This window comes from Amphiprion ocellaris, chromosome 14, assembly GCF_022539595.1.
Source record: "Amphiprion ocellaris isolate individual 3 ecotype Okinawa chromosome 14, ASM2253959v1, whole genome shotgun sequence".
Taxonomy (NCBI): domain Eukaryota; kingdom Metazoa; phylum Chordata; class Actinopteri; family Pomacentridae; genus Amphiprion; species Amphiprion ocellaris.
Genome location: NC_072779.1, coordinates 32,668,665 through 32,688,796, shown reverse-complemented (window position 1 = coordinate 32,688,796; position 20,132 = coordinate 32,668,665). Strand labels below are relative to the sequence as shown.

The 20,132-nt window shown below is 37.3% G+C and overlaps 1 protein-coding gene across 2 annotated transcripts in view; it reads left to right on the top strand.

Moving 5' to 3' along the window:
- sgcd (sarcoglycan, delta (dystrophin-associated glycoprotein)) overlaps positions 1-20,132 on the top strand; it is a 471,411-nt gene that overhangs the window by 412,777 nt on the left and 38,502 nt on the right. For both annotated transcript variants that reach the window (XM_055017413.1, XM_023263457.3), the window contains one exon: positions 19,711-19,783. In XM_055017413.1, the coding sequence (XP_054873388.1) occupies positions 19,711-19,783 (73 nt within the window). The remainder of the gene's footprint in view (positions 1-19,710; positions 19,784-20,132) is intronic.

Sequence of the window (20,132 nt, the reverse complement as noted above, 5' to 3'; positions counted from 1 at the left end):
GACTTACTGGACAAAGACGAGCAAAAGTCCACATCTGGAGTTTAGAAGGGAAATCAGCAGATTTTAAATCAAGAAACTCTTACTTTCACTTGCTGTTGTTCATTTGGTGTTTCTGTTTGTGTTTTCAGGTGATGTTTGGTTACATTTAGGCACCAAAACTACCTGGTCAAGTTCATCCAACAAACCTGTTTTTTTAAAGTTTAGATACTGAAACTACCTGGTTAAGTTCATCCAGCATCATCATTAGATGGTTACGTTTAGGCACCAAACCTACTTGTTTAAGTGTAGACACTAAAACTTGGTTAATGTTCTGCACCAAAGCCATTTGGTTAAATTTAGGTACCCAAGGTAATCAGTAGCTTTATCCACCAAGGCTACTTGGTTACTGACCACTAGCTACTAGCTTTGCTGGAAGGCATCTAAACCTCTCAGTTAACTTCAGGGACCAAAACTACTTGGTTAAGTTTCTCCAACATCATCATTAGATGGTTACGTTTAGGCACCAAAACTACTTGGTTAAGTTTCTCCAACAAATCTATTTGTTTAAGTTTATTCACCCAAACTACTTGGTTAACTTAAAGCGCCAAAAGTACTCGCTTTAGTTTTGGCACCAAAACTGCTCAGTTTACTTTTGGTAGCAAATATATTCAGTTAAGTTTAGGCCCCAAAGCTACTTCATTAGGTTTCTATACAGCATTACCTGGTTAGAATTTAGACACCAAAACTTCTTGGCTAAGTTAAGGCACCAACTCAGTTCATGAAAAACCGACTCCACAGAAGGTTTTTCATGAACTTATTCAAAGTAACCACCTTCATTATCAGGTTTACTGTTTATAATTGATCACAGTGATTGATCAGAACACATCTATTGAAGGTGGAAAACGCTCTACTGGCCAACTTGTATGTAAATTATAACATTTGATGGGCTGATAATGTCTAAATCAGGTGGAAGAAACATAAATAAGAACCAAAGCAAGAAGAAGCAAGTAAGAGAAGAAAAGAGGGAAGGAGAATGAAAGAAAGGAGGGAAGGAGGTGGAAGAAAAGAGGAAAACAAATGGGAATTAAAGGGGAAACAAATGACTGGAGGCAGCTCTGGAGAAAAACGAAGGGATAAAAGTAGAGGTGGAAGGAAGAAACAGTGGAAGGTGGGATGAAAGGAAGGAGGAAAGAGAGGTAGAATGGAAAGTAAAAGTGGAAAAGAGAGAAGAAATAAAGCAATGGGAAGGAGTGAGATGAATAAAGAGAATAAAAATGTGAGGAAACAAAGGAAAGAATGGAAACAAAGACACAGACGATGGGTGGAAATGGAAAAAAGGAGGATGAAAATGAATCATGGGAACATGGAGGCAGGGAATTAAATTAGAAGGGCAAAGAGAAATGTGAGGAAAAAGAGAAAAGATGAAGAGTAAATGAGTGGAGGACATCCAGCAGAACAGAGAGAAAATGCTTCCATCACTGAGGTCACATTTTGGAAAACGCTCTGCTGAAATCATTTCAAAAAGAGGAGGCGTAATATTTTGGCTGAAGGAGGTGGAAATAAAACTCCGGGACGGTTTCATTGATCCCCAGTGCGGCGCGTTTGTTCATGTTTACGAGATGGAGGAAGACGATGGGAGGAAGGTGTGTTAATGCAGGTGGGCCGGATCGATGGGAGGCTGCAGGCATCGCATCGACTGACCAGCAGATGAGGACTGATTACGGTGCATGAAGGGAAACGCTCAGACGGCTTCCCTCCGAGGCCATTAGCACCTTAGACAATAACTCGCTGTACAGCTCATGTGTGACCGTTTAATCGAAGGCAGGAAGTGCACGGAGTAGATTTATCCACATGAACCACATCTGCATGCATCCACCAGAGAGAAATCTTTTACTGTCCAGGAAACTGTCGAGCTTTTACTTTGGTGCCTCAGTATTACTTCCCCTCACCGACGCACATCAGCACAGGCTGGAGACTCATTCAGACAAACAAATGTGTTTGTTTTGTGGAATGTTTCGTTCTAAATGGTTCTTCAGTTCTGGTTTAATGGAGGTTAAATAGATTTTAAATGCTGCAGACTCCCACCAGTTGGCTGCGACTAAATATGCATCAGAAAGCAGCAAAACCTCCTCAACAAGTTCACTTTTCTTTTACCAGCAGACTTATTTTTTAACCCTTTATTCCAACTACAGTGAAGAAATGTTGACAAGGAAGTGGAAAAATTATGATTGAAAATAACCATTTAATAAGTTATAATCATTTTTCCATGATATATATTTGATCTTAACATGAGATCTAAGTGCATTTTTTTTTTTTATGTCTAATGACGGATAAAAAATGGTAAAAATATACATACATAGATATCAAAACTACATTTTGACACGTCACCATTGATTGCTGTGAAAACGTCTGCAGTTATACAAGATATTTCCCATTTAACAAGCAAAGCTGTCTAAAGAAAAATTTTTAAAATTATTTTCATGTTGATTATTTTTATTTACATAACTTTTTGAAACATATTTACATCATTTAGCTTGAATTAAAATTACTCATCTGTTAAATACAAAGGAAATATTCATAAAATGATGATAAATTAGTATTTTGACAGTCTATGTCAAAAAACTTTAGATTTTCTTTTAATAAAAATCAGTTATTCACTGTTACAGGTTTTAATGACTTTATACATTAAGACATGTAAATTAACAACATAGTTTTTGCATTTTTTAAATGTTTGTTCATTAATTTTTTTAAGTTTTGTATATTTCAGAAATATGAATGACATGTTTGAATAATTTTTGTTTTTTTACATTTTTTTTAACAAAAAAATGCAATTCTTTTTACAAATGCAAATAAAATGTCTTAAAATTATGATTTTTTGTAAAATGTCAAAAGACACTTAAGGTTTCAAAATAAAAGCAAATTTTACGAAATTAAATAATAATTAAAAAAAAATATATATATATATATATATATATATATATATATATATATATATATATATATATATATATATATATATAATATGAACAAGAAATATTTATTTTTAAAAATGTGCAGGAAATATTAAAAATAGTTGCAAATATAAATAAAATATCTTGAAAAATCTGAAAAAATATATTTTTGAAAAAGAACCAAAAATATTTGGAAAAAAGTCTGACAATAATGTTGAGAAAATATCCAAAAATCTTAATAAAATTTTTAAAATAAATTTTGTAATTTTCTGGCTATTTTCATGTGTTTCCAAAATATGATAAAAAGGACTTTTGTAAAACTATTTGTAAATTTGTAAAATTACACAGACACACAGACTTCACATACTAACAGAACAAACTAAATAAAAAAAAAAAAAAACTAAAAGTAGGCGACGTTCAGTTGATTTGAGCTGAGTTTTATGTCTTGAAGGACACCAGCTGCTGCCTGGAAGGAAGATAATTAATCAGAAGCTGAGTTTGCTTTTAAAAATGGTCATCGTTGATATAAAATATATGGCAGTTAATGAGCTCTAACATTAAAGTATAATACGACATTATAACATGAGGAGGAAATGACACTCCAGAGACCTTCAGGACTCTAGTTCAATGTCAAATTACTGCATTTTTTTCCACCCTTAGTTCTCAGAGCTCCAGTTTTCTAGTTTTAGATTCATTCTTTAATTTAAACTAAACACATCGACACATTTCTACTGTTTCTGCTGATCAAACTCTGCTGTGGTCTTATTCAGAAACATCAGTCATTATAGAACCGTTCATAAATAGACGAATGCTCCTGTTTTCCACATTTCACACGGTAACAGAAAATGAAATTCTTCAGTCTTGTCTCGGTTTAAGAGAAGCAAATCGTCATGTTTCTGTGAGCCGTAATTGATTTTAGGTGTTTTATTACCACTTTACTGATGGATGCAGGCACTAAATCAGACATAATACATGAGAACTGGTCATAGAAAACAGATTTAGTTTCAGTCTTCTCCTCAAACAGCCAATAAATCTTCTGGTTTCAGGATTTCTATCAGATTTAGTCGTTTTAGAGCTTCACTGATGTTGCAGATAAGACCTGCTTCGTGGTTTGTGTTTTAGCTTTTCCTAAAGATGAAACAGATAGAGGCTTTTTCCAAATTATCACACTCCATCTTTGTCTCCCAAAAACTACGTTCTTATCCATATTAAGTTCAACAATAAACTCCTTATTTGAGAGGATTCAAGTGATTTAGGTGCATCTAACTGTCTAAAATGAATCAGTTAAACTAAATGGCAATAATGAATCATTCCTGGCTCTTCAAAATGAATAAATAGGGGTGATATTTGGACCCTAGTCTGTCTTTCGTGGACCTTTCACCAACTCAAAGTTCTTCAACATCAGGAGATGATAATTTGTTGAGACCAGGTTCCAGTTTTTTGCTATTTCGAATTGAAATTTGTTTAAAATGACACAAATGTCCAAAATTATTAGAAATATGTCCAAATGTATTCTGAGTTGTTTATTAAGAATCTTTTTAACCATTTTTGACCAAAATTTGAGTCATTTTGGACACCTTTCATGTTATTTTGGAGACAGAAATCATTTCCAGCAGATCATGATGATTAAATGGCTCCAACAGAGGTCAAATTTTTAATTATTGGCTTTAGAAAATGTCTTTGGTCGACATTTCACCAACTTGTGAGGCTCTAGCATCAGTAGAATTTGATGTGTGGCAAGTTTGGCAAGACAAGGGTCCAGCTTTTTGCTATTTTGACTTGAAACTAGTCTAAAATGACACAAAATTGTCCAAAATTATTAGAATGTCCGAATTTACTCCAAGTTGTTTATGAAGGATCTTTTTGGAGTCTTATTAGAACACTTTTGACAAATGTAGTCATTTTGAACACATTTTGACACATTTCATGTATTTTAAACACAGACATCATTGTTTCCAGATTTTTACATGATGACGATATTGTGGCCCCAGAAAGTTCCTCTAGGTGTATATATATAATGTGGATGTATCCATGTTTCCTACTAAAAATGCAGTTTTTAGTCAATGTTTTATCTGTTGAATTATAGCGGTAGAATTTGATGTGTGGCAAGTTTGGCAAGACAAGGTTTTAGTTTTTAGATATTTGGACTTTCCTTGTGTCAAAAATGACTCAACTTACTTGGAATTGTTTGACATGACGGCCATCTTGCCCCAAATGACTCAGTATGTATTCATTTTTTCTCATGCCAAGCCAATTCCGTTAACTTACCTCAACTTAAGTTTAGTTTTAAATGAACAAACGCAGGAATTTCAGTTGAAATGACACAAGATACTAAGTTGATTCAACTACTAACTTTATTATATCAACCCAACTCATCACAATAATCTATGACTAAAAGCTTTATCTAAATGAGTAAATTAGAATTTTTATCTCCAACCAAACATTTAATTATTTAGTGAGAGTATTCCCTTTAATGTCTGATCTCCATATGTGGCATCCACGTGCTTTTAGTCGTTTGTTCCCCGCATGTTTCACTCATGTATGTATTAATATGATGTAAAACACTCCGGTCGTCCTGCTCGTTGTCATTCTTTCCAATTAGAGGCTCAGGACTTCATTACTGCCAGCTGCAGGCTTCAAACACTTACAGACGGACGGATGGACGGACGGACGGACGTGGAGGTTCAGGCTCTCAGCTATCTGTTAGAATCTCTAAAGTCGATTGAATGACATTATAGTGAAAACAATCACATCTGTCAGTCTTACTTTCACCGTCATCCATCGTTCTGTTCACACAACAAGATGTTGTGTTGCTTCTAACCTGCTTTACATCAGTTTTCCTTCTTTTTTTGTTCTGTTGATTAAGGAGGCTTTTATTGTGGTAGATTGGTGTAATTTCAGATGTCATTGTTGCTCCACAGTCTCAGATTCTGCAGAGGGAACACTTAGTTGTTATTTGGGATTCAAAACGAAGTTGTGGAAGAGAGTTCAGTGAGACTTGACTATGTTTTCACATGTTTTAAGTCAAGTGTGTTATCAAGGAAGCCATTTTAAGGAATAAATATTTCCATAAAAAACCTCCCACAGACATAAAATCTGTTGCAGACACAGACAGAATAGCTTTCAGTCGACCCAAGTTACCAAATGACTTTAACAGAGTAGAAATATCTAAATTTTAGACATTGAAAATGGAAAAAAAAGGAAAACATTTTGCAACAACGGTGGTATTAGGTTGTATATATGAATTGATTCATATTTCCTACTAAAAATTCACTGTTTGGTTGCCATTTCACCAACTTTTGATGCTCTAATATCAGTCAAATGGCATGTTTGGACAATATGACAAGTTCCTTTTTTTTTTGCTAAAAATAACCCGAGATTGTCCAGAATTATTTGAAACCTGTTCAGATTTACTCAGAATTGTTCAACACGACTTGACGTCTGTACTGGCTGACCAGAAAGTGTCCAAAATGACTACTTTCAAACAATGATTGTATAGAGGCCTCAAAAGGTTCATGTAATTGTATATATATATATATATATGGATATATTCATATTTAATACTAAACATAGTCTTTGGTCGACATTTTACTGACATTTGAAGCTACTAACATCAGTGGAATTTCATGTGTGACGACTGACGATAACCTTCCAATTTTGCTATTTTGATGGTGACGTGAGTCTAACTGGCCAATTTTTAGAGTCAATTTGAACAAATTTTCAGTCATTTTAGACTAGTTTTAAGTTATTTTGGACACAGACAACATTGTTTCCAGTAGATCTAAATGACTAATTGGCTCCAGCAGAGGACAGATTTTTAGTTATTGGCCCTTGAAAATCTAAAAAAGTGCAACATTTTTAAATGAAGTTGATGTTGTGGCCCCAGAAAGTTTCTGTGCATATCTATATATGGATGTATACACACTTTCAACCAAAAATACAGACTTTGATTGATATTTCACAAACTTTTGAGGCTCTAACATCAGTAGAATTTGATATTTTATTTCAAATATGGCAAGACAAGGTTCCAGTTTTTTGCTATTTTGACTTAAAACTTGTCAAAATTGACTCAAAAATAACCACAATTATTTGAAACCGGTTCAGAAATACTGACAATTGTTCAATGTGGCTCTACGTCCAGCCCAAATAACTCAAAATGTTTAAAACATTACTCAAAATTGTCCAAAATTACAATAATGAACATTTACTCGCCCATGAAAATGGAGAAAATAGTACAAAACTTTCAAATGAGGATGGTATATGGGCTCCAGAAAGTTCCTGTAAGTTCATATATATGGATGAATCCATGTTTCCTCCTAAAAATACAGACTTTGGTCAGCATTTCACCAAACTCTGAGGCCAGAATATTTCACAGAATTTAGTTTTGGGATACAATCAGTGAACTCTGATCTTTCTTCACTAAATTCATGGCTGTGGGAGTTTTAATTTTGGGATATTGACCTGTGAAAAATGGCTTCAGTGACCCAGAAGTTCCCGTCCTGTTCCTGTTAATTTAACAATGTGTAACATGTCGTCCTGGATTTGGACTTAATCAAGAGCTACGCTTTAAAAAAAACATGAATTCTTGTTTCTCATCTGCACCTCAGTAACTCAGTTGATAAAGTTTTTTATTATAAACTCTTAGTGCAATAGGAAAAGCCACAACAATGTCTTGGAGGTCAGCTGGTTGCAGTCGAGCTAATTAGTTAATTTGTCCACGAGGCAGAAGAAACAGTCAGAAGCAGAGTGAGTGAAGCCGACTCGCTGCTACAAAGGAGTCCTGCACAGATCTGAGGTCAGACTGCTGACCTGGAGTCAGATAATTCAGCCTTCAGCAGATGATGACCAGACCTGCTCTTATTCTCTGACTAACCAGCCTCTCACGATGGTAGACGGGTTTCTACTAAAATACAGTCTTTGGCTGACATTTCACCAACTCTTGAGGCTCCAACATCAGTAGAAGTTGATGTGTGGCAAGACAAGATTCCAGTGTTTATTATTTCAACATGCCAAAACATTGATCTGAGTAGAACTGGACCATTTTTTAAGGTATTTTGGACAGTTTTTGAGACAACTTTGTCATTTTGGAAAGTTTTTAAGTTGTTTAGGGCCATTATAGAGTCATTTGAACAAACTCTGAGTCATTTTGAAGAGATTTTCATTCATTTTAAACACATTTTAAGTTATTTTGGACTAGACATCATTGTTTCCAGCAGATCTAAATGACTGAATGGATCTAGCAGCAGTCACATGTTTAATTATTGACCCTTGAAAATGGAAAAAGAAATTCACACAAGTGTGGTATAGTGGCCCCAGAAAGTTCATGTAAGCGTATATATGTGTATGTATCCATGTTTCCTACTAAGAATAGTCTTTGGTCAACGTTTCACCAACTTTTGAGGCTCTAACATCAGTAGAATTTGAGTTGTGGGAAGACAAGGTTCCAGTTTTTGCTATTTTGACATGGCAAAATAGTGATGAGTCTAAATGGACAGTGTTTTAGTTGTTATGGTCTATTTATGCATTTCTAGACAAATTTGGTGTCATTTTGAACAAATTTTGTGTAATTTTGAACACCTTTCCAGTCACTGTGGACACAGACAGCATTGTCTCCTGCAGGTCCAAGTGGTTGAATGGATCCTGCAGAGGACAAAGTCTGAATTATTCACTCTTGAAGATGGAAAAACAGCACAAAGTGTAAATATATGGATATATTTGTAGTTCCTATAAAAATACAGACTTTGGTTGACATTTCACCAACTTTCGAGGTTCTAACAACAGTAGAACTTGATGTTTGACAAGTATGACAAGACAAGGCTCCATTTTTTGCTATTTTGACATGAAAAAATGGTGATGTGAGTCTAAATGGACAGTGTTTTTGTTATTATGGTCAATTTATACATCGTTTTAGACAAATTCAGCATCATTTTGAACAAATTTTGTGTAATTTTGAACACCTTTCCAGTCACTGTGGACACAGACTGCATTGTCTCCTGCAGGTCCAAATGGTTGAATGGATCCACAACAAAGTTTGAACTTTTTCATTTTCAAGGGCGAATAATTCAGTGTATATTAATGGATGGATCCATATTTCCTGATAGAAACACAGTCTTGGTTCAACACTTCACCAGTAGAATTTGATTTGGGACATGTATGACAAGACAAGGACAAGTAGGACCACAAAACATCTGAAATTACATCTCTGGTGATAAAAAGCAAACAACAGAAACACAAGTGAGTCACTGATAACCCATCACAGTCCGTTACAGAGATCCATTCAGAATAAGTACATAGAGTGTTGTTGTCTGTCCACGTCCTGACAAACGAGCCTCCTGTGATTTATCCGAGTGAAAAACTGCTTCAAACCAGCAGCAGTGGCCCGTAGAGAAGCGTTTCTTCCTGTATTATTCAGCGCTGGGTGGCAGCTTTCTGCCACACCGCTGTTGTCGTAACGTCGAGCTCGACTGTCACTCCTGTCAGCATATTTAGCAGGGAAAATAACAGAAAGAGCAGAAGTTGTGGAGTGATATGACCCGAGGTAAAAGATTTATATTCACCTGCAGTGTGGAAGAAACTTCACGTCTCTTCAGCAGCTGTAATCCTGCATGTGATGAGCAACAATCCATCCATCGTTTCTTTTCTTTTCTGGCTTTTTACCTCCATTTCTCTCCATCTTTCCTCTGTTTTCCTTTCTTCCTCTCCCACTTTGATCTCTCTCTTTGCTCCATCTAATCCGCCAGCCCAAACTTACTGTCGAGGTGGAGAATCGCACCCTTTTAATAAGAAGCTGCTGATTTCCTTACAGCGTTGTGTGGTGAAAGGCCAGAGCGTCTCAGCAGGGAGCCCCGGCTATTTATTAGAGAAGGGCCGCTGGCTGCACCTCCAGACTGACTGAATACTAAAAGGGAAGAACATTATCCACTGTGCAGAGAGATAATAGGGAGCAGCGAGGGGAAACTATTAAATGGGTGAATATTAAAATCTCTGGTCCTGCAGGGTTCTGGGCAGCAGGTCGCTCTGTCTTCTAGAAGTTGTGTTGCAGCTTTTTGTTGTGATGCCCTGAAGTGCATCATGTTTCAGCGCTGAGAAATGAGTTTCTCCATGAGTCCGATTGTCTCTCAGTTATTAGATCCCTCTAGCTGATCTGTCTGTGTAGAAAGAAATAATTATTAGATGAAGTTCTGTGCAGATGTTTCCACAGGAGGAATTCTAATTTGCACGTGTTGGATGTCTGTTTACACGACTTGCCTCATTTACTGCATAGTTTTATTGTTAGCATTTGACTTTTTACGCTGCATTTTTTCATTTTAGCGCATCTGTAATCATACACTGCCTGTCCAAAACAAATCGCCATTTGGATTTAATGAATAGTTAAGAGACTTCCACTGGATAATTACTGCAGTGATGAATGTGTTTCAGCTGCAAGAACTTCTTTAACCCCAGCTGATGCAGTGAGGAGCTTCTCATTTCTTAACCTTCGTGTCGTCCTGTGGGTCTAAATTGACCCGTTTTAAAGTTTGAAAAAAAATTCACAGTGAAACTTCTGATGTCCACATTTTCAACATTTTTGTTCAATCTTTCAATATTTTTTAGTGGAAAAAAAGAAATGTTAAAAATGTTTCTTAAGAACATTCACAAAAAAATCCAGCGAATTTCTCTGGATTTTGGTTGATTTTTCTGTGAATGTTCTTAAGAAAATATTAGAAGTTTTATTGATATATATGGACTCACTTTAGATATTTTTAGGATTTTTTGGAAGCTTTTTACTCATTTTTTGAAAATATTTACAAGAATTTTCTTGCCAAATTTGGGGAATATTTTTATTTTTTTTAAAATAAAACTTTTATAGAATTATTGGAATTTTCTTCCTGAAGGATTTGCAGATTTTCAGAAATTTGGGGAATTTTTTTGCTGAATTTTTGGATTTTTTACAGACAATGAAACACTATTTTTTGTTGCCTGTAAATGAGGACAACAGGAGGGTTAAACAACCATGTTGGAAGACATATCCTGTGGTCATGGAAAGGATGTTAATGTGTCTCAGAAGGTTCAAATTATTGACCTGCATCAAACAAAGAAAACAACTAAGGAGATTTCTGAAACTACTAAAATCAGGTTAAGAACCGCCCAACGCATTATTAAAACCTGAAGGATAGTGGAGAACCATCATCTTCAAGGAACAAATGTGGTCTGATGGGTCTGAACAGAGTAAATCTGGACTCATCAGACCACATGACCTTCTTCCATTGATCCAGAGTCCAATCTTTGTGCTCCATAGCAAATTGAAGCCTTTTAACCATTTAAATCCAACATGAGGCATTTTCTTGGGTTTTTTTAGGCATCATGTTGGTAATTTGACCACTTTTTCCATCTGAGAAATTAAACTTGGTGTCAAATTATTGTTCCTTTCTGGACTTCTGGAAAAGTCCAGACATAAATCCTCTAACAGGCTGTTAGGAGTTCTAACCACTAAGATAATATCTTCTGTTCTGTTGTTGTTTTGATGCCTCGGCCACCTTTTGTGCCTTTAGAATCTCCTCCTCCACTATTTTCTTCTCTTCTCTCAGTTTCCTGGGAGTCATTTTCGGGGAAATGCAGCTGATCACGGGTTGCGGTGAAGGTGGTTGAGACAGATTGAGGTAAATTGGATACACCGCGATGCTAAATTACAACACTTCGTCTCCAAAATCACTACGGAACGCTGCGAACAGCCCAAATCGGTTTTATCCGACAGTGCGAAGGGGAATTCTCTCTGACAGGATGAGAGGGGGTTCGGTGTAGTTAGACGTCCAGTTGATGGTCCTAATTTCATAGTTAGAAACTCACACAGCAGCAGGGTTGTTTTATTCCTGAGCTTCTACAAGCAGCACTTTAGCCATCTGTTGACTTCCTCTGTAAAGGTTGCAGGTCCCGTGTGGCCACGATCATGCTAATCAGTGGTGGGTTTACATGTGTGGATTACATGGGATCGTCGCTGTGGGTGAACTACATCCAGCAGGACGTCGTCTGTTCATGTAGTTACCGTGTCCGTGCATCTCCACAGAGAACTGGTAAACAGGAAGTTAAACAGCAGCCGTGTGACTGAAAGTTCTGATCCAGATGGTGCTGGAGGGAAGAACGTGACATAAATATTCATACATGACTGATCCGAGGACGTATGCGTGTGATCATGTATGTGGAGAACATGCATTTAAATCTAGAACAGATTTTATAGTGACATCTCTTGTGTGGATCAACATGAAGCCTTCAATCGAAGCTCAGCTGTTTAGTTTCACTCCAGCATCAGATGTAAAGTGCTACGTTTTGCAGACACCTTTTCTTTCTTTGTATTCATGTGTTTAATCCTCCTGTTGTCTTCATTTACGGGCACGAAAAATATTGTTTCCTTGTCTGAAAAGAATCCAAAAATTCAGCAAAAAAATTCCCCAAATTTCTGAAAATTTGCAAAACCTTCAGGAAGAAAATTCCAATAACTCCTCAAAAGTTTGCCTTAAAAGTTTTATTTTTAAAAAAATCCCCCAAATTTGGAAAGAAAATTCTTGTAAATGTTTTCAAAAAATGAGTAAAAATCTTCCCAGAAAAATCATAAAAATATCTAAAGTGATTCCATATATATCAGTAAAACTTCTTTCAGAACATTCACAGAAAAATCAACCAAAATCCAGCGAAATTAGTTGGATTTTGGTAGATTTTTCTGTGAATGTTCTTAAGAAACATTTTTAACATTTCTTTTTTTTCCACCAAATAATGTTCAAAGATTTTCCAAAAATGTTGAAAATGTGGACATCAGAAGTTTCACTGTGAAAATATATGGGATTTTTTAAAAATAAAACTTTTAAGGGAAACTTTTAAGGAATTATTGGAATTTTCTTCCTGAACGTTTTGCAACTTTTCAGAAATTGGGATTTTTTTTTGCTGATTTTTTGAATTTTTGTCAGACAAGGAAACAATATTTTTTGGTGCCGTAAATGAAGACAACAGGAAGGTTAAAAGCTAATATTAGATCATTGATGTGCTACATTTAGGTGGTTAATTCACTGTAAAAATTAGAGTTCCTGTAGTGCAAAGATGCCTAAAAACTCACATGACAAACATGGATTTTCGGTTTTCTGTTTCTAATTTGTAACATTTCTAGTTAACATTCAGTTCGAGTCTCTACAAGTGTTTTGTCCTTTTAGCAGCAGAGTTAAACCTGCTCTTAAACACATAAGTCTACAAATACATGCAGGAATCCTTCAGGATGTAAAACCGCTGAGCTAAATATTCATACCAATAAACGTTGTGTTAAAGATGCACACGTTCATACAAGATAAATGCCCTTTTTTGTTTTCTGGCTGCTCCACAAATCACTGGAATTATTCCTGGAGGGAGTTTCTTCTGTATTTCATCACCTCAGAGATCCTGGAAGCCCCAGCTGATGATATCTGCCACGTCATAAACACCTCGCCACATATACATGGACACGTCTTTAATGGCGCCGTTTATTTCCCGTCTGAACCGTAACGCTGCCGCCGTCCGCTTGGTTTTCCTGAAAACCTGATAAATCACAAAGATGTTTCACTGCAGAATACAAATAAAGACGACACAAACAAGCCTTTAATGGGAGTCAGTGTTTAGCTTTTTACAGCTTTTTATCATAATTTAACACACAAGTGACAGACTTTCTGAGCAAAAGTTGATCTCCATATTTAAAATTTACAATATTTTTTTAGATTTAAAACAACCTAAACTGAATTTCTAAACCTGAAAATAAGCTTTATGGTTGTTTTTTCTTATTATTATCTCAAACATTTCTCTCATTTGTGGCACTAACTGAGCTAACATTAGCCAATATTTCACTCTAGTTCATTAAACTACACTGTTTTAATCCATCATTTACTGCAAAAACTAACAAAAAATTACGTTTTGCAATTGCACATAGTTCTAGAAGTGAATATCTTTATATATGTGATAATGATTCTTGTTGTCCCTTTAGACCTCCAAATTATCCAGAAGACTCACATTTATCTCAAGAAATCCTTTTTTTTAAAGCCTCAAATGCAAATAAAAAAGAAGCAGGACCTGCAGCTATTTGAAATAAAAAGCACCCGTACATTCTAAGCTTTAGAGGAACTGTTTCCTGCTTGCTGCTAACCATGAATCCGTCACAGTTTGAACTTTCTATACGGGCGATAAAACGGAGATGCTGGGAATGAATTAAAACGTCTCCAGTTTAAAGGTTTCATCCTTTAAACTGGAGACTTAAGGCGGAGTGACAGCCGGGAGCTGAGCAGAGAGCTTTTTGTTCTCTTCCTTCCAAACGAGAGCCGGGATTTCTGACGTCAAGCTTCTGTTTATCTTCGAGGGAGCGACTTCTAACTATTTAAATGTCACCAGAGCTTCGGTGAGCTACTGGAAGCAGAAATGCAGGTTTCATTCGTCCGTCAGCTTCACCTGGAGTCGGTCCAGGCTGATGTTTGGTTGATAATTCACCCTGAAAGTTCCTCATTAGATCATTAAATCACTAAATAAACCATTGTGCTTGTTTCTGATTGGTGTGAAGAAGCCGAAGCACCAACAGAAGCAAGAAAAATGAAAACGGAGCAGCAGGTTTGAACCTAAAACCTTCCTGCTTGTAGGAGTTCTCAGATTTGTACTTTTTTTTTGAAAATAGTTTTTCTACTTGACAGTATTGTGATTTTAATGTTTCTACACCAGGTTGACATCCAGACTTTCTTTGTGCTCCAGACTTATTCACAGGTTGTTTTAATGGAGAACAATTAGAAATATAAAAATATATAACGGTAAAAAGTGCTGCTACTGGAGATGATGGAAGACATAAATGCTGGTGAAAACCATATTAATGTGTTTATTTTACTGATCAGTGCAGCTGCTCATTAGATCTGTTAAACTTCATAGATTTAGGTCTGACATGATCCCATAATGCAGGAAATCAGTCCATAAGTCAAATTAATGCTACTGAGTCAATTCAATTCAATTCAATTCAATTCAATTTTATTTATATAGCGCCAATTACAGTCAAATTGTCTCGAGACGCTTTACAGAACCCATATGCCTGACCCCCAGAGCAAGCCAAAAGGCGACAGTGGCAAGGAAAACACCCTTTTAACAGGGAAAAAAACCTCGAGCAGAACCCGGCTCTAATGTGGGGGGACCCATCTGCTGCTGGAAGGAGGGTTGAGAGGGACAGAAGAAGTAGAGAGGTAGAGATAGAGGTAGAGAGGTAGAGATAGAGGGATACAGATAGAGGGGTAGAGATAGAGAGGTGGAGGTAGAGGGGAAGAGGTAGAGATAGAGATAGAGGTAGAGATAGAGGTAAGGGTAGAGTGGGAGGGATGGGAGAAGAGGGGGTGGGGAACAGGAACATATAACATACAGTTGGATACATGTATGATCAGATAGATGATACATGCAAAGTACAAGCTAGCATGGAAACTGATTCATAGTTTACTGTTATGATGTACGGCTCTGGCATAAATATACTACATATATAGCTGGTAGTAAAATTCAAACAGTAAGTAGATGAGCAAATCAAGTATAGTGAGGGTGATGCAGAGTAGATTGATGGAAATGGGCAGCTGGAAGCAGTGGGCTGGAGGAAGGTCAGCAGCAGCAGCATCCCACAGATGGAGATTAGGCCAGTTGGTGGGAGAACAACCACAGATCTGAAGCATCCAGCTCTGGGATCAGGGACACTCGGAGAAAGGACACAGGGAGAAACAGAGTGAGTGTAATGCAATAATGGTATATATATATTAAATATAATGGTAGATAGAGAAGGGCTCAGTGCATCCAGAGAGGTCCTCCAGCAGTCTAGGCCTGTAACAGCAGAACTAGGGGCAGAACTAAGGGACGTCCAAGAGGAAGACTCCAGCTGACTCCCTCAGGGTCCCCCAGTCAGTCCTAACTATAAGCTTTGTCAAAAAGGAAGGTTTTAAGCCTGGTCTTAAAATTAGAGAGGGTGTCCGCCTCCCGAACCCAAACTGGGAGCTGGTTCCACAGGAGAGGTGCCTGATAACTGAAGGCTCTGCTTCCCATTCTACTTTTAGAGATTCTAGGAACAACAAGTAAGCCTGCAGTCTGAGAGCGAAGAGTTCTGCTAGGATAATATGGTACTATCAGGTCTTTAAGATATGATGGAGATTGGTTGTTAAGAGCCTTATATGTCAGAAGAAGGATTTTGAATTCTATTCTAGATTTAACAGGAAGCCAATTGAATGCTTTCTGTAATAAATGCCAGTAGAATAATCAGTTTTCGTATCTGTGTTCTATCAACAGACTTGGCAGTGATTCAGGACCAAACAGAATAACATATTTATGTGATTTCTGCATCATCAGCTAAATACATGGGGTTTCCATGGCAACATGGCGCATACAATGTGTGATCCTGTAACTCATACAGCTCACAACTTTTTCCCTCAACTGAGAATCTGTAAAACTCATAAATAATCATCAGGAAGCAATTTAGTTAAAGGGAGACAAATCTCTGAATAGAACCTGGACCAGGTTAGCCCCACAGCATCAGTTACCATGGAGATCTAGCCCCACAGCATCAGTTACCATGGAGATCTAGCTCTACGGCATCAGTTACCATGGAGATGTAGCTCCACGGCATCAGTTACCATGGAGATCTAGCTCCACAGCATCAGTTACCATGGAGATCTAGCTCTACGGCATCAGTTACCATGGAGATGTAGCTCCACAGCATCAGTGACCATGAAGATCTAGCTCCACAGCATCAGTTACCATGGAGATGTAGCTCCACAGCATCAGTTACCATGAAGATCTATCTCTACGGCATCAGTTACCATGGAGATGTAGCTCCACAGCATCAGTTACCATGGAGATGTAGCTCCACAGCATCAATTACCATGGAGATCTAGCTCCGCAGCATCAGTTACCATGGAGATCTAGCTCCGCAGCATCAGTTACCATGGAGATCTAGCTCCGCAGCATCAGTTACTATGGAGATATAGCCCAACAGCATTAGTTACAATGGAGATCTAGCTCTAAGGCATCAGTTACCATGGAGATCTAGCTCCATAGCATCGGTTACCATGGAGCTCTTGCTCGACAGCATTAGTTGCTGTGGAGATCCAGCTCTACACTATCAGTTACCATGGAGATCTAGCTCCACAGCATCTGTTACCATGGTGAGCTAGCTCCGCAGCATCTGTTACCATGGTGATCTAGCTCGACACTATCAGTTGCCATGGTGAGCTAGCTCCTCAGCATCAGTTACCATGGTGATCTAGCTCTACACTATCAGTTACCATGGTGATCTAGCTCCACAGCACCTGTTACCATGGAGATCTAGCAGGTTAAAAGGCCTCCATGACACTGAAAACTCTGACTTGGGGCTCAACAAACCTGCTAACATGCTGATCTCACTTCAAAGTTCAGCCCTTAGTGGAGTTGTTGTTATTATTATTGTGTTATTATCAACCTGCTTAGATCCCATTGGCTCCTCAGAAAGTCAGTATTGGAGGTTAAGCACTCTGATTGGTCGATAAGTCGAGATTTGAACAAACCGGAGCGTTTTAAACAGATCCTGGTGTTCAGGGCCAGAGTTTACGTCAGTCTGGTGACTGTGGTGGGTGAGATTTTTTAGGATTTTAGGTCAGAATTGGGGCAACAAGGCCTCAGGAATGAGGTTATGCAGGAGGAAAAAGGTATCAGCTACATTTCCCATGTTTATTATGGGATGTTATTCTGTGCTTTTGCTCAGATGGAGTATCATTACTTCTTTTTGTGCAGTTTTTCTACTTCACCTTTGCTTTGTGTTGCAATTTCTTTCAAAATAAAAGTGTTAGATACTGTAAAGCATAAAAACTGGGTATTAACCAACTGAAAAACATCTTATTTTTACTATTTTCATGTATTAATATGTTTTTCTCTGGGTGGCAAACAGTTTGAATTACACTGAACGGGACAACACTTGTAAGAAAACATGTTTTCATGGTAAACTCCCACACTAAACCCAATATTCAGGCGTACAATGTTAAGTTTTGGTTTTTGTAAGTTTCCAAACAATATGACAACGTCAAAAATTAAACTCTACTGTCACTGGAAGCTTTATTTTTTCAATCAGTTGTGTGTGACAGCCTCATAATGAAGATGTCAGAGGACCGACAGTCGACCTTCACCTGAACAAACACAATCCTTCACCAAACAAATGTTGCCTCGTCGAGGTTGGAACATTTTGTTTCCCGTCCAGCTAACGATCAGAAGCTTGTTCTGCAGAGCGAGAGCTGTTTGTCCAAATGATTACAGGTTTTTCTTCACGGCCGCTGATCTGAAGCTGATGCTCGGTTGCTTTGTTTTAACGCTTCGGTTTCCTTCGAGCTGCTGCTGCATCGGTTCTACAGTCGAAAAGAAACAACTTTAACTTTTTTACACTGTGAGCCAAACGTCTGATGATTTGGAAGCTCAGGACTGCAAATTAAAAGTTTGTTTCCATCATTTACAACTTTGCAATTTATGTCCTGTGTTTGTTCCAGCTGATGCAACAAAATATGTTTGGATTGATGTTCAATTTAGAATCCAAAATCAGAAAATGAGAAAAATAATTACTGTTTTGTTATTCATTGGTGAATCTAACATTAGCATTTTATGTTCTACTGTGTTCTGATTTCTCATTTCCTAGAGAGAAAAACAAGCTGTTATTTAGTTTTTTGTGTTACATTCATAAATAATAATGAAATCATTTGTCATTTTCTGATTTGGGAATTTAAATGGAACACGAAAGAATGGATGATTAGTGCCACTGAAGTCCATGAGTTTTGAGACTTTACTCACATTTTGAGACATTTAGGTTTCAGATGGGATTTGATTTTTGTCAGATTACATTAAAGCTGGTCTTTGTGATGTGAGCTAAATGCTAAAGTTAGCGCACTAACAGTTTTTTCTATAATATCCCTACTTCACATCAGTCTTGACTTTTTTTTTTTAAGATAAAAAAGCTTTTTGGGTCTGAACTCCAAGCTTTTGTTGCTGTTGTTATTGGTTGGTTGGTTGGTTGGTTGGTTGATTGGTTGGTTGGTTTATTGATTGCTTGGTTGGTCAGTCGGTTGGTTGGTTGGTGGGTTGTTTATATATTTATTAAGTTGTTTTTTTTTTTTTTTTTTAACAGAATCTGGCCATCCTACTTTAACCATTACTGGTCCTGATTAATGGTATTATATGGCAATTTGAAAAAAACCTTTCAAACCGACCGGCAGGTTTTGGGTTTGGAGGGTAACATACACTTAAAACTGCTTTTCAAATATCCCTGTTTGTAGCTTTTTGTTTCTGGTCAAGCAGCATTGCATTACACTGACACCTATATTTAGTTTCCTTGTGTTTTACAGCATTCTTAAGTTATAGTTTTTTATTTCTGTGCATTATAATTCTACTCTTTCTACTTCTACTACATGCAGTATACTGTATATTGCATGTCTTTATATCCTCAAAAAGTGAGGTTTCCAACAATACAGGTGATTTTTTTGTCCTTTACCAGACTGATTGTGTCAGAATAGAGGCAGCATTTGCCACGCAGGTCTGACAAAACTGAAACTCAGCCTTGCTGATGAATCAAAGCAGTAAACTGATCTTGTTTCTGAGTGTTTTTTCCCTCATAATATTCCAGAGGAGTGTCCTTCCATGTTATCGGCGAGTTGAGTCGACTGCAGCCGTATAGATCGCTGGAGTCTCAGAGATTACGTCCATTGATTGGACAGGAGGGGTTTGTGGTTCCAATCGACGGCGGCCTCCCGTCTCATTGTGTGTTCTGTGATTTCAGGGGCCGAAGGAGCCGTGTTCAGCAAATCAGTGGAGACGCCGCATGTCAGGGCCGAGCCCTTCAAAGAGCTGCGGTGAGTATTTTTCTCTTTTATGTTTATCACAGCACACAACAACCAGATAGAACACATACAAATATAGATGTAGAAGTCACTCAACAGAGGACCAATCACACATACTAATATATACAGCAGCATTCAGATATTTGCAAGATTTTACAGTCAGTCAATAGAAAAGACCGTCAGCTGTTTATAGTCAACAAACCTCAGCTTCCAGCCTCTGAACCTGCTTTAAAATGACATCATTTTCTGCCAGAAAATATAAAAACGGAAAGAATCATTGTGTTTTCAATTCCAGTGGTTCATAAACTAATCATGTTCATCTGTCAGGAAAATTAAGCAAATCTCAGCTTAAAATTGAGCC